Genomic DNA, 15,579 nt, shown 5'->3' with positions numbered 1-15,579 from the left:
TTCCACACATTTGTCATCAGACTCTCGGGTCGTAAATACATCACTGGACCAGACAGTATCTGTCTATCCTCAGTGGTCGCTAAAGCAACGGTTGCATTGCATTAAAGGTGCAATATGTCAGAATTTTGGTTAGAAATAATCAACAAGAAATGATCGACATAATGTGAAGAGCAGCTTGACATTATGATAATGGGAGCAGGATTTGGTATGAATTCAACAGGCAGCCACTTCGTCTGTATCGCACCTTCAAAGTGAGATATAAAAGAAACACAAGGCAGAAAGGTCACGCATGTAAAAATAAAATGGACTCGACAAGAAAAAACTCTGACGTGTTTTCAGATATAATTGGGTCATTTGTTAAAATACTTCTATTTTGCATTCGTTTTGAATGTTATGACATTTTTTTCATTACAAATGATAACAGTAACAGTTTGAAAGAAAAGTTGAATCTCTAAAAGATGGTCCCTGACTTTCAGAATATCCTCCAGAATACCCTTCTGCTTTAGTGAAATCAGGTTCTGAAGCAGACAAAACCTGCTAACTCCCAGCATTTAACAGCTCTCAGCTTTAAATATCTCTGCAACACAATTTGGTTAAAACTGTCATTTCTTTACAATCTTTTGAGGATTTGGGTTCATTTTGGAACGTTTTGACAAAAATCCTTAATATTGCACCTTTAATGAAGACGCAGATGACTTTTTTTTTAATCCAGACTGTTCAGTAACTAACTGAATTTCACTGTTTGTTTACAGTTAAGTAACTAATTAATTGAATAAACTATAAATGATTCCATTCATGATGGTTATTATGAGCTGTTACCATATTGCGCTACATATTTCGTATAGTGATTACATGTTTCGACTGAAAATGACTTTCCGTGGATTAAAAAGGGCAAAAGTTCTCTTTGAATTGTATTGCTGAGTACTATGTAACATACAATTAAAGTGGCTTAAACTCTTACATAAGTTTCCTGTGCATCATTTAACGTTATATAATCTACATGGTTAAATTCCCCCTGCTGATAACACTGATGATGACCGTGACAGTTCAGTGTTATGGTTCCTGGCCCTGGCAACGGAAAGGGCAGAGTTTAAATGTATGTTATGTAAAGATCATCTTCCTGACACATCAGTGCGAACTTTCGACAGGGAAAACAAATCAAAACAACTTCATCTACAAGTAACAGTTTGTAAGGTTTATTTCTCAAATGCAGTCTGACACTAGGACGAATGTAAAAAAAAAAAAAAAAAAAAAATCCGAACTCATGACCTAAAGTACTTTTTATATCTCTTCATATCTTTGTAATCTCACTAGAGGAAACTTGTATATATAAAAGTGGCATCACATCTCTGATTCTAAGTCCAGAACAGGCTACAGTGTTCTCCATCAGCACGGTACCTTACAAATATGTACATACAAGTAAATGCTTATAAAAAAAAAAAAAAAAAGAAATGTATCTTGCATCAGACGCTGAATGTGCAGCTTCTGCTCCAGGGCAGGACTGGTCAAACGTTCCCAGGAAGTGTTTAGTTCCAGTTCTTGAAGAACTGCTTGAAGATGATGGTTTCCTTCCCCTGTGGCAGGATCTCCACCTGCAGCACAGGACACAGAAACGCTCACTGCTTGCTCAATACACAAAGACGCCACAGTAAACACAGCAGAGGTGATAATCCACACCTGTAGATGATCTTTAAGATCGTAACAGGCTGCTGTCAGAGAGGGCGAAGCGCGGACAGCAGGGGATTGGAGGATCATTTTACAGGAAGTGTGAGAGCAGCTTCTCATACGTACCTGTGTTTTCATCCTGGGGTACTTCATCTGGTCGATGAAGGTATCCGCCATGTGTATGGCCACGTCCTTCTCCTGGGCATTTGCTCCGTTACCTGACGGTCAATCAATGAACCACGTTAGTACCGGCATGATGCTAGTTTCTCAAAAAGTGGGATCTTCCTTTGTTCGTAGTTCTTCATTAGACATCACAGCAGCCTTTCTTTACACAAGGGATAATAACAGCCCATGAATGGCAGCTCATGCAAAGTGACATTGCTTAAATATGTGTTGTATCACGTAGATCTGTAGACTATATGTGTCTGTGCTGACTATCATATCAGGAGCTTAAAACCACTGGATACTGGAGTGTTAACACGAGTTAGAATAATGCTCTATACAGGTTTTGTACAATGTCTTAAAAGTTTGGAACATGTGGCTGTGTTTTCAAAGTTAGGAAGAGGATTAAATTTGAATATCCTTGTAGAATGATTATCTTTTCTTTCTTTCAATGTTTCATGTACCGCACAATGGTGAAATCGGATGTGGACAGTTCGGCTTCAGTAAGAAAGCTCGCACTCGCCTCCTGCTGAAAACCGTCAACCATTATTTTTCACAACGCTCATTAAAGTTTGATCCAGTTAGATACCGAGTATCACCGGCGTGGACCAACTATCACTTTCCTCGGTTTGCTTTTCAGCTGGCACGGGATCGCCGGCTCAGGGTCACGCAGTATTCCCTCACCTTTCCAGACGAAGATCTTTCCGTTGGCGCCGTTGTCCAGGATGAAGCAGTCGTCGCGGACCAGCAGCTCCTTGCCAAACGGGCTCTTCTCCGACACTTTGGTCGTCGTCATAGAACCCGTCGCATCAGACACCTGTTGGGTAAATAAACACCGTTTTATGCTTTAGTTAATAAACGGCAGTCTGATTCATTAGTGCTCCTCTTAAGATCCTGCAGATGAGGTTACCTTGTAGAGGCAGGCAGAGTTGGAAGCGTCTGCTTTGCTGTCCTCCTCTGGCGTGCTCTCTGCCAGCTCTGGCATCTTCCCCAGGACCTGCTCAGCAACAAAACAGGAAGCTCAGAACACAGATGTCCATGTAAAGTGACCTACATCTGCTGGAGAAGTTATTTATTTATTAGGATCAACCATGGCAACAAGTCAGGTGGAGTACGTTTTAGCGGATTCAGGGAATGTACTCGCTTAAACCAACTTTTGTTTGGTCATAAAAGCGTGCGTCTACCTTGAGCATCTCCTCTGGCTCCTCCCCCTCGCCGGTGTCCACGATTTTGGCTTTACCGTGTCGGTCGGTGTCACGGATCAGCGAGGCGATCTCGCGCACTTTCTGCTTCTCGAAGATGTTGGACTGCGAGCCGATCCACGACACGATGGTCTGGAGGGGGGAAAAAAAACAAAAAAAAAAAAACTGGAGTGAGTCACCAGAATCGTGTCGGTGCAGTTACATCGCAACCAGCATCACTCTGTGTTGCAGCAGTATCATGAAAGATGAGTCCTCACTTCTCCGAGGTCGAGGATGAAGCAGTCTCCCTTGTTGAAGCTGCTCCAGGACAGCTCGACCTCCTTGGCACGGATGTTGCGTTTCCCTTTGATCTGGTACAACCTGTGCACCGTCCCGCCGCCCTGAGGCCTCCTGAAGCCCGACTCCACGCCACCCTCCTGCGAGCAAAACGGGATTCTCATTTAAAATCTTTTTTTTTTATGTTTAAAGTTTGTTGCACTGCTGGGAAATGTCACCCAGAGTTCAGTTTTAACAATCAACACACTTTGGCACCGAGGCCAAGATATCCTGAGAACTATAAAACAATGAAAGGGAAGCATCCAGTGATAAAAAAAAACAGGGCTAGATAAAATAAGAACTGTTGCAAAAGGCAATGTTTGCATTCAGTTTCATATTTGTCACTGAAAACCAACTAAGTATGTGTGAAACAATCTGAAACAGTCTTCCTTGTGTTAGGTCTAACCCTCCCTCACCTTGTAGCTGACTCCTCTGGGGAACAGATTCATGAACTCCGGGGACTCGTAGCCCTGAACCTGCCGGTGCTGAATGGGGTCGCCTCCCAGGAAGTTGTCCAGCTGGGTGGCCAGCATGGCACACGCCACCTGCTCATCCCGAGACGACTTCTCACCTGCAACAGAATAAAGATTAAATCTCAAAAAATGTTTAAAAAGGTGTTCACAAACACACTCTGACAAAGCTTCGTTGATGACCTTTGATATTTTTCCCCCCACCTTTTTCTGATTTATTCTATTCTTTTCCTCTTCCTTTCTCTGAATCTTTTGGTTTTAGTTTGAGGGGAGCGACTTCTGTAGCTTCTAAAAAGACTGGCAGATGCTGCTAGCACCAATCATATCAGAGCTGCAGAGTTTATTTCACTTATTTTATTTCATTTCATTTCATTCACTCTTGACGATAGTATGGTTGACCAACAGGCTCTGGCGGTGGCAGCGCTCTCCAGCTGTAGATCTGATTCATTAATGTCGGCCCGAGATAGACGGTGATAGACAGATGCTTTGTCTAATCTCCTGCCAAGTGTTTGTTTTTTATTGTCTGCCCTAAACAGATTGTAGGAGGAGAAATAAACAAACCGTCTGATGAGTCGTGGTATGAAATTAGTTTTTTTGCCATATATAAAAAAAAAATACAACAAAATGATGGCGACGGTGTGATACAGTTAAAACCTCCAACCTCCTCCTCCAAAATAAAAAAAATACAGAAACAGTTTCTCCTCAAAGCTCTTAAAGAAATGATAGCTTAGCTTGCACGGCAGCAAGATACTGACCAGAGAAGCCGGTGAGGTGAGCAGGGGAAGGGAAATGAGAAAAATAAATACAAGCGCAGCACAAGTGAGAGGAGAATAGAGACATGGGAGAGAAAGGAAATGAGGCCAGGAAGGTTAAGGTGTCACAAAAGAGCTGCTGACAGAGGTGACGGGTCACGCAGACAAAGAGATGAAAATCAAACAGCGTGTCGGCCAAAGACGACACCGGGGTCACCAGCGTGGACGAGAGGAGGGGAGGGAGGCTTCAGAGAGACGCTTGCTTGAGCACCGAGAGCTCTCTCTCTCTCCGAGCTGTGACAATCAGCTTAGTGTTACCTAAGCACCGGATACACGCTGGAAACAACAGCCACATTTGAGTACTGTAACAGTCCTCCTGCATTTTTAATGGAGCCCCGCTCAAAAACCATCCCAGTTTCCCTCGGGACTTCTTTTTTTTTTTTTTTTTCCCCCTGTCATCATCCCTCCATCCCTCTCCAGCTCTCTCCTCACACAATGATGCAGCAGGTCAGCGCCGGTTCTCGTGTGTCATCACCATTAGTGGGAGGGTTATCAGCTTTTTCAGGCGCAGCACAGGGCCGGGAGAAGGTGTGTGGTACGCTACGGATGATGGTCAGCGCTTCGGCTGGAGTAAAGTAGAAATAGGAGAAGCGTCCCTTCTCTTTAAAGGCAGGACTTCAAGCGTAAATGTCCTGGCCAGAATATTTCCAGAATATAGTGTTTCATCATGTTGTGTTGCCTGTTGTGGACACACGTGTGCATCTGCATGTTGTCTTTGCACTATTCAGTGTATTTCAGCCCATGTGTTTATCACTCTCTTCTGCGTTTTGAGTCAAATTAATTTTTTTCTCTTTGGTTAAATCTTGTCCAAACTGAAATTCGAATTTGTTTCACGTTTCACTGATTTTTTTTTATTTTTATGGGCATTTAAGGGATTTTTTTTTATTATTCATTGTTTTAAGGAAGCTGCACTGCGGCGTCAATCTAATCTGAAGGTTTCACAATTCTTGTTGCTTTGTTGTAGGATGTGGGCAACCCCGTTCTCCATCCTGCCCACAGAGCTCTGGTTTGCTTGGTTCCTTTTCCAAAAGAGGAAACTGACTGAAGTCGTCACAGTCTAAACGACGTCACCCGAGTTTTGCGATACAGCATTCACCGCGGGGGAGGATGTCCTGATTAGATCGATTAGTGGATATTATCATTTTTGAAACATTTTCATTTTCACAAAAAAAAAAAAATTGTGATTTTGACTGTATTCAGCTTAATTGTGCAACCCGACCACAAGAGGTAATAAGTCATTTTCTCATAAGCTTACGCACAATCTGACTTCTTGTTGAAACCAGTATCTCTGCCCCCTGCTGGCCATTAGGCAGCATTAAGACGCTCCTGCATTGGCTTCCCAATTCAGACATGGAAAGCTCTGTCCATATTTTATACAGCCATTCACAGGTCTGAAAAAGATGATCTCCTCTATCTCCTCCTCCAGCTCAAGCCTTCAGCTCGTGTTTTCTTTGATAAATAAATGAATTAGGCTTGATTAAATAGCCGTGATCTGACATTGCTGATTAATTTTGATTTTGTCTTGCAGTGGGAAGCCATCGTTACAAACGTGCCAGCTCTTCGTTGGAACTCTGTTGAGTTTGGAAAGAGCTTTCACGAACTGCAAGCTACACAACTCTATTATGCGGACACATTTCATCTGTCTGCACTCTGTCACACACCAGGCAGCTCATTATATACGGCAGATGTTTCCCCCACCGGTCTCTCACCTATCCACATGTGGAGGTCGGCTCCCTCCTGACCGCGGTTCTCCAGCACCAGGTAGGAGTCCCCGTTAAAAAAGGCCCCCACCTCGGAGGGGTCCAGCTGCACGGCCTTCATCTTCTCCACCCTCCACACCCGGAGGCCCGGCTCCCGGACCTCCGGGCCGAACTGACCTGGCGCTGCCCTGAAGTGGAGCATACTGCGAGAAGACAAGAGGAGGAAGAGTAAGTCAAAAGGAAAGACATCAGAGTTTTACTGTGGATAACAGTCACAGTGAGTCACTCTTGGGAGGCCAATCACATAAATTCCTCTGCCACAGAAGGGGAAGAAGTTGCCAGAAACAGGAAGTGTAAAAAAAAAAAAAACGTGGAGTTGTGTCACTGTCTCCATGTGGGAAGGGATGCCTGTTCTTGGTTGGAGTAAGGAGAAGTAAAAGCAGACGTCAAGCCTACGAGGCTCTGACACATGAAGATACCTGACCTGTCACGGTCAGAAGACAAGGGTCCATTTTTAGACTTTCCTGAAATACTGACACATTTTTACAGACCCTCCTCCACACTGACTGACAAATGATTGAGAACAACGCTGAGGAAAGTGTGTTGAGCTGCAGAGACCAGAACTCAACAGCGACGCCTCCAAACCACAAACGCCCAGCTGAGGATGTGGTCGAAGTGATGAGCGCTATTAAGCTTAGACTTGACACAAAATGAAGGCTCGCGTTACTGATCGACATGCACAGGCTACATTCTGCCTACTTTATGCAACACAACACCAACAGGACTCAACATTAGTGTGTCATTGCACAAAACCAGTCACGGCTGTGTGCAAGATGGATCATGTCGCGGGTCAGGAGGAGCCCAGTATGGATCTGGTTGAGTCACTGTCACGTACAGAGCTTTTAATATACCGAGCGTGTTGCTCAACCACACTTGTCTCTTCCTGCCTTCTCTCGCCTCGCTGTGCTATAATTTTGACACGACTGAGACAAAGTGAGGTTTGTGTAAAGACGAGTCGGTGCTGCCTCGCTCTACCACTTTTCTCTCACCTTGTCACAGAATATTGCGGTGTGGCAGAAGGTGACGATACCTTCATTGTTCTGCTTTTATTATGAAAAATGTAGTGCTATGATTTTCATGTCAGAAAGAGGAAACTAATGACCACTGCCACGAGGAACAAACGTCAAACCAGACATTTCACACCCGACCTGTGTAAATAAAGTTCACAAGAGTTTCATGAGGCAGTGACACTTTTTAATTCACATTATCAGGGGATCTGTTTTATAAAAAGTGACACCAGCACGAATACGATGCACGACGTTGAGCCACAACATTCAACCCACCGACAGGCAGAGTGAATATCACTGAACAGGATGCTACAATGTGATGTTCTGCTGGGGTCCAGATGTCACTTGACACATGCATCCCATCCAAAACGCCGCTGCGTTCCGAGTACATGGCATCTGAACTCCTCCATGGCAGAGACCCAAGATGACACCTTCATTGTCTGACAGATGAAGTTGGCAAACGCACAACGTTTGCTTAACAAATGATAAAACAGCATTCTAATTATTATCTTTATAAATAATTGAAGGTCCACTTCCTGGAAACTGTTCAGCTTTTTGACATCTCTCGAGTCTGCTCAGCTGTTAAGGCGACTTAACCCAATCAACTGATCATTATCTACTGACGGAAACCACGAGGTGCAGTTGATAGCTCCGGAAGAACAACGTCAGCCTCGAGTTATGTTTTTTTTGTTTTTAAACAGAGATTTCTCTCTAAGGTCAAAAGTAAGCTTTCATAGAGAATTATCCGGGGCATTCAACTTTCCAATGTGGTCTTCCTCTGCTGATAGAGACGATTTATGTGATGTGATTAAATCAGCTTCCACTATCGGCTGAGGGAGAGCATGACATGCAGCTGAAAGCACCAGCAAATTTCATTTTAAATAACTACAGTTTTACGGTCAAGACTGAACTTCTTCCCAGTTTTCAGTTCGACTGATTGATTCAGCGCAAGACGACTGACGAAAAAGTCTTTTGTCAAATCCAGCATTTTACTCTATGATATCCGAGGCAGTGTGACGTGTTTTATATTTGCAGTTTCGTGCCATCCAAGGACTCATCCTGGACTGATATCACACAAACATTGCAAACCTCACCAAACCCATGCTGATGTTGATGCTTCCTCTGTGCTGATAAGAAAGTCCCTGCAGCTTTATGGACGCTGTGTCATTTCCAAATTAAACCCTGGCAGCATTTTGCACATCCGAATAAATCTAACGGTGTCAGAACAAACATCAATATACGGGTGGCGCATTTGCAACTCTTCCTGAGAAAACCATCACTATAAAAGTCATTCATTTAGGGAGCTGCCGCGGGTGATAAGGATGATTATAGTGAATCAAGTCAACTGAGAACACCAATGTATCATGCTGCCGACTCTCCTATATCATCTGTTAAACATCAGCCAACAGGCAGCAGAAAAAAGTTTCGTTGTGGTCAGTCAAGCGGGGATGTCAGCAGCAGCTCCACCTTCTTTCCGTTATTTTGTTTGTTTGCTTTTTTTTTTAGTGTGGAGGATAGTTTAATGAATCTCTCTCCCCCTTCTGTTCTCTGACATCAGCATCCCTTAAGCAAACTGCGAGCAATAAACTGATGCCGAACAGAGAGGGTGCCACTGCAGCAGATGACGGCAGAGAGTGTAGCGGCGGAGAGGGATCGAGGAAAAAGAGAAAGGGCCCGAGGCAGCAGCTCATGCAGGGGCCCCGGGTTAAAGTTACAGTGCTTGGACAGCCGCTCTAAGAGTAAATAAAGGAGGCAGAGAGAAAGACCCGGTCCACTTAACTGTATGATCTCCTCTGGTACCTCCGGCATGCTGTCTGACTCCGACTCCATTCTGTGTGTCCAGTGGAGTGTGTGTTTGTGGGTGTGTGTGTGTGTGTGTGCGCGTGCGGGGGTGAGGTTGTAAGGGATCGAGAGGTCTGGCGAGGAGGAGTGTTTGCGCTCACCTGGCCTGGTTAGCTTATATGTGGGAGGTAACCGGAGCCGCTGTGATGAAAGCCAACCTGCGGCCTGCGGATAGGACGCCACGTGGGGGGGGGAGCAGAGTCGGGTTCCTGGTTTCCTGGCTAAAGCTAAACACCAAGCGGATAATTACTGGGAGAGCAAACTGCTGGCTCCTCCATCTTTCCACTCTTCCCTCCCTCCTCTTTTCCTTTGTCCCTACATTCTCTCTGCAGCGACATGAGCAGAAGTATTAGACTCACTCTTTTTCTCCCAAGCAGGGGCGCAGCTAAGAATTCGAGGCCCCCCAGCGTGGTCGGGTAGTGACACGCATTCCCGTTTTCCATCAGCCCCATGACGCCAATTTCCTCATTTATTTGTAAGTCTGAAGCAAATACAAGCCACAAGGTGTTTTTTTTCAATTGCACTGGGAAGTGAGAAGAGCGATTTCAGGCCCATTGATTCGTTTTCCATGCAGACGAACTCACAGAAGTTCTGCGGCTTGATTCTGCAGGAAATTCTCCGGGTTGAGTCATCAGTGTCAGGTTGAAAAAGCGATGCGACTTGTGCGCCTTAAAATGTCTGGTGAAGATTTACGACTCCCATGGTGCATTCCAGTAAACAAAAAAACAAAAAAACATCAAAAAGTTTAAAGGGGTCATTTGTAAGATATGGCCAGAATTTAATTTGAAACTGAACTTACCAACAGAATGTAAGGTTATGTCAAAGACATTCATGTACTGTGTTACAGACAGCTACCATATGTTTCAGTAATATTAATTCATTAAAATTGAAATTAAATGTGTCATTAATTCATTAAAATACCAATTCATTTTATGTAAAAAGAAAAAAAAGATACATAATTATTTTATTTCTAGTGGGGGCAAGTTTTTGACATTTTGTCCTGCACCTCGCAGGCTGTATCAACATTGGGGCTCATTTTTAGTAGTTGGAAATACAGTTTTGTTTGATTGTATCAATCCATTATCTGGAATCAATTTGCCTTGACTTGATGTGCAGGGTAACCAACCATGGTGTCCAATCAATAATTAATTAAATAGTGAAATAATTATATATGTTTTTTTTCTACATAAAATGAATCTGTATTTTAATGAATCAGTGACACATTTAATTAATTGTTTAATGGTGTATTTATTCTTTTAATTATGGCACTTTTAGTCCTCCATAACGACTGCATTTTTTTTCTCTGGCATCTTAAAAGCACAACCTGAATCAGCCCATTAGCCAGTCAGTTCAAAGTACGGCTTCATAAACATGAGATCTGCTGTGTCTGTCAACTCCATGAGCTGAAGGCATTGAGGATTAAATCTTTAATGAGCACTGATTTCTAGATACAATTAATCTCATAAATCTCTATAATCCAATTTAGGGATTCACAATGGGGGAAACAACCATGAAAACGAATGAGGAACCCATTTAATAATGAGTCTTCATAATCTCGCCACAGAGAAGACGATAACAGAAAGAAACTTGACCTTTTAACCGCGGCCACTGGAGTGGTCAGCGGTGTCTGGTTAGACGGAGGAGACATGGAAGGAGAGAGGGAGAAAGGTTGGAGGGTGTAGATGAAGACGGAGGGTCACAGATTGGCTACAGGGGTCAAAGACTCAGTCAGTCATTCATGCGCCGATAACCAGACAGAAATATGAGAGCAGACGATATGCAGGCGGACGGAGCAGCGGGTGTGGAGAGGTCTGAGTGTTTGGGTGGATGGATGGATGGATGGATAGATGGATGGATGGATGGATGGATGGATGGATGGATGGATGGATGGATGGATGGATGCTCTGTATGTAGATGAGATCAGAGACTGAGATCAAGACAGAGTGATGCTGAGGAGGATAAACTGAGAGGAGCAGGGAATGAAGAGGAAGGAGAAACTGAATGAGTTAAATATGGATGTTAAATCACACTTTCACAGCTGTGAGGAAGCCAGTTTTAACCTTTTTGAGTACATTTGTCAAATAACATCCGAGGCTGTTACCCCTTTAAAACCCCACCCTAACTTTCAGGAAGTCGTGAAACAGCTGCTAATACGACCAGGATGATGTGTAGGAAGTGAGACACAGACAGACTGGGGATAGAAATTTAAGGTGGGGTTTTTTTTTCTTCCTCCTGCCGCTAACAGCAGCAAAGCGTAGCCGAGAGTGAGCGCAGAGTTTGAGTGGAGAGACGGATGTCAAGAGAGTCAAAAGGGAAGATTCATTGCTCCGGCGTGAGATTCCTCAACTGATTTCAGGAGAAGGAATGTGATGAGCAAACAGGGAGAGAACAGTGTGTGAGTGTGTGTGGGGGAGGAAGAAGAAACGGAAAAGTTTCAGGGTGAAACAAAATAAGTTTACAGAAAAACAAAACACAAAGTAAGCAGAGGCAGAACTGTGCAGATCCTGGAGATAAATGCGCAAAAGAAAAAGTTAAGGCTTACCTTAGAGAGTGAGCTGGTGGCGGGGTGACAACACGTCTGAGCAGAGAGTGGAGAGAGAGAAGCAGTCATGCAGGGAGAAACACACACACACACACACACTCTTTCCCTCTGTTACACAAACACACACTACATATTTCCTGCCTCTGTCTGGCAGTCTTAGCCCAGCCCCTCTGACTCAAACACAAAAGACAGAAAAGTGCGGAAACTTGATTGAATCAGAGGCCGACTGAAGTGGAGGCAGAATTCAAATGCAAACGAGGCCTGTGTGACGAAAAACAAGCTCCGTCCGATGAAAGAATGCAACAGATTATTTCTTTTTTTACTGAGTATCTCTTTAGCAATACAGACAAGAAGTGATACAATAACACAAAATCACAAAGAAAATCATAAAATCCCTCCCTCTGATTACTCCTACTGTACTCAGCTACATTACTTAAATACAACTGTATCTCCATTTTATAATACTTTATTTCTACTCGGCTACATTTCATTTGGAAACTCTGAATCTGTTACTTTACTACACGTGTCAGATGGCTGAAGTTACTGGTTACTTTTCACAATAAGGTTATTTTTGCATGTGATCTCGTATAAAAATCCATGTTACATGTGTGACAGATGTCCATGAGTCATACGCAGCTCAGTCCTAATATGGTTTCATTTAAATAAATGTTCAAATGATCCAATATTTCACAAAAAAGCAAAGACAAGAGGAAAGTCCAAAAGTGTATTGTTAAAAGTTTTTCTTTTTTCCTTTAAACATGACACGACCCCTCACAGTGACAGAGATTAAAGTGGTAAACATCTGCTGATGCATCACAATCTAAAACTGTCATATATGATCATATAACAGTCACAGGGGACATTTCTGCAGCAGAATGAGCACTTTTACTTTCAAAACTAAGTACACGTTATTTCTGTATGGCAAGGCGGCGTGAGCAGGCCGTGCATCCTGCGGTAAAGATCTTGAACTGGCTGGTTTTTCTTTTGAAAGCAAGTGAAAATTCTAACCCTTCTCTTCTAACCGCAGCTGTTCTTGGGATGTATCTATTTGTGGCAGATTAATAACTTTAATGACGTTAAAAGAAAGTAAGCAGTGTTTCAGTAGCATGTGAGATTCATCAATTCATCCTCAGCACTCTGCCATTAAAAATGTGTTTCAATATTCTGACTTGTCCAACTCGAATAACTGAATCTAACCAAGGGATGAAGAAGAACTCAATCACATCAGCTAGTCAGTGATGGTCTTGTTTGCTTGTGTAGCTCATCTAGAGGCATCGGTATTGAATTGAGACTGAGTTTCATAACCAGTTAAAAGTCCTTGTGGCAGATACGTAGTACTAGCTTTCCAGTAACGTGCATGCCATTACCTTGAACACATTTCAAGTCTATTTGTTTGACAACATATATATCACTTCTTAAAAATACTAAAAATCTCTCCCCTGTCATTAATGACTCAGTGTCAAGGTCTCCACAGTCAGTAAACATCACCACAGCAACCGCCCCACACAGCGCGTAGTCATACCTGGATTCTCCCGGCCGAACACGCCCTGATGTGTAGGAAGCAGCGTGCAGCCTCAGGTGGTTACATGACGTGTTGCCCTGCACTGTGGTAAATCGGGATGAAACCTGTGACTCATTCAGATTACTAGGTTGAAGCATCCACTCCCCTGTAATCTCCCCAGCGAGCACGCGAAGGGGTTTGACACGACTGACACTAAATCATCTGACTTATCAAGGAGCAAAGACTTCGAACAATTATCTTTGTCTTTAAATGATGTAAAGCCGTGTTTGAGTGCACGAGTTAAGTTGTATATATATTCAATTTGGCTTCATCTTGTTAGTTTTGAGCTGACAATGTCTTACATGTGATACTGTCTTACAGCTTTGGGTAACTGTTGAGTTTTGTACATTTCAAATATACAAAGTTAATAGTTTAAATGTATCAAGAGCTGCTACATGAACTGGATTTCAGTGTACGTACATAAAAGATTTGAGACAAATAGCTAAAAACAAATAACTCAATGTCATTTTTATGCTAAAAATAAATAATAAGGCGAACTTGTAGGTTTTCGGTCTCCACAAACGTTGTTGGTATTTTGAACTTATCTGGTTTGACAGATCATGTTACTTCCTACCAAAGCACAAAACAGCACTGTCACATTTCCTCTTGTGTAAGCTTTACTGAACCTTTAACCCCACCGGTGAGATGGTCACTGCCAACTCATGTTGTGCAGATAAACACTGTTTATCATCCAAAACCAAAGAGAGCACCTATGTTAGGAGGGTTTTTGTCAAAATGAGCACAAATCATCCGTAGTAAAACAGCTGGTGGTGAGATCAGGGCAAAGACAGGACAACTGTATGAGACATCTGTCAGGGAGGCAGCCTTACCTTTTTTTTTTAGTTAAGCACTGAGCTGTGTCTTCTGAGGACGCAGATGCATCCAAACTTTTCTGTGTCCTCTCCCCAGAGTCATTTCTCCACCTGGTGGCCGGACATGGCAACACAGATGGTTGGATACCTGTTGGTGAGAGGAGAGGCACCTCTGTACTACAATCAAGGCCCACAAGCTTGTGCTGTTTATGGAAGTAAAATGGCAAACTAACATCTCTACTGCGTGTTATATATTGTATAAATACTGTAGGCTCAGTTGAGTATGGTTGGTATGATTTGGTATGACAACCCAAAGACAGTTTTGCTAAGTTTAAACACTTGAGCTAGCTATAATTGGTATAGCTGAGTTTAGCTCTGTGGAAAACCTCGCCTAAACTCTCCATATTTTTTTCTTTTAAATTCAATTTTCAGAGTTAGAAAACTTCCAAATGATAGTCGACTGAAGTGAGCTCTCAAAACAGGTGAGTCAAAAGACAAACTTGCCTCCCAAAGTGAGAAATCAATCATTGTCTTTGAGGTGCTGTCACTCAGACCTTGGTGTATTGACTTCCTGTCTGTGAGCAGGTGTGTCACAGCGCCCCCTCGAGGGAGGAGTGTGTTAGCTTTCATTTACACTAAACAGCAGAACTCGAATGGGACCGCAGAGTGTTCAGCATCAGGCCTGATCAAGTTACTGTCTGATGTCTCAATAAACACGTCCTGCATATGTGAATGCTTTTCCTATCATCAGATATATATTAATACATAAACACTGTAATTTATCACAGCTGTGCTTAAAGGAAAGAGAAGTCTGTAAGCCAATAAGTGAATATTAACTTTTATTTACGTAAAACTATGATTTGAAAAATGTAAAAATACTTTATTATGAATATAATTTTTTTTAATGGACATATTTAAGCAGTATTTGATTTAGAGCTTCAAAAGGAAAAGCAGTCTTTTGGAAGAACTACTATAGAACTTATAGACTATAGTAGGCCCTATATTATATGGTCATGGTCATTGTGGAGCTAATTTGACCCATTTTACATTGTTTTTATTTTCGTTTTATTCATGTTTTGGCCTTTTCACACCTGAAAGTTCACAGGAAATCAGATGAGAGAGGTGGGACGACATGCAGCAAAGGACACTGGGTCAGATTTGAAACCTGGCCCGCTGCACATGGGCCGCACGCTCTACTAAGTGAGGCTGCTGTTCATCAGATGGAAATGGACCCGATTTCTCAGTGAAATCTGAGTGGCATAAGATGGGAATATTTAAGAACACGCATCTCAAAATCATCTTTAAGTTCTGTTTAAGTAAATGCACTGATGGACTGATTACCAAAAAAGTTGGAATAACATGTAGCATGTGTTGTAGCATGAAACTGACATCGGCTGTAGAAGAGTGACATAAAAGACGGAGACAAACA

The 15,579-nt window shown here is 42.8% G+C and overlaps 1 protein-coding gene across 1 annotated transcript; it reads right to left on the bottom strand.

The window, feature by feature from the left end:
• Positions 1-325: 325 nt before the first annotated feature.
• On the bottom strand, positions 326-14,250 carry capgb (capping protein (actin filament), gelsolin-like b). The gene is made up of 10 exons (XM_037112861.1): positions 14,169-14,250; positions 11,778-11,813; positions 6,336-6,529; positions 3,761-3,915; positions 3,287-3,445; positions 3,012-3,161; positions 2,738-2,824; positions 2,512-2,644; positions 1,792-1,883; positions 326-1,592 (listed from the first exon to the last, which is right to left on the bottom strand). The coding sequence occupies exons 3-10, from the start codon at positions 6,526-6,528 to the stop codon at positions 1,527-1,529; spliced, it is 1,035 nt and encodes a 344-aa protein (XP_036968756.1). The 5' UTR covers position 6,529; positions 11,778-11,813; positions 14,169-14,250; the 3' UTR covers positions 326-1,526.
• Positions 14,251-15,579: the final 1,329 nt, after the last annotated feature.

Source organism: Acanthopagrus latus, chromosome 10 (genome assembly GCF_904848185.1).
Source record: "Acanthopagrus latus isolate v.2019 chromosome 10, fAcaLat1.1, whole genome shotgun sequence".
Taxonomy (NCBI): Eukaryota; Metazoa; Chordata; class Actinopteri; order Spariformes; family Sparidae; genus Acanthopagrus; species Acanthopagrus latus.
This window is presented reverse-complemented; position numbering and strand designations above follow the sequence as displayed.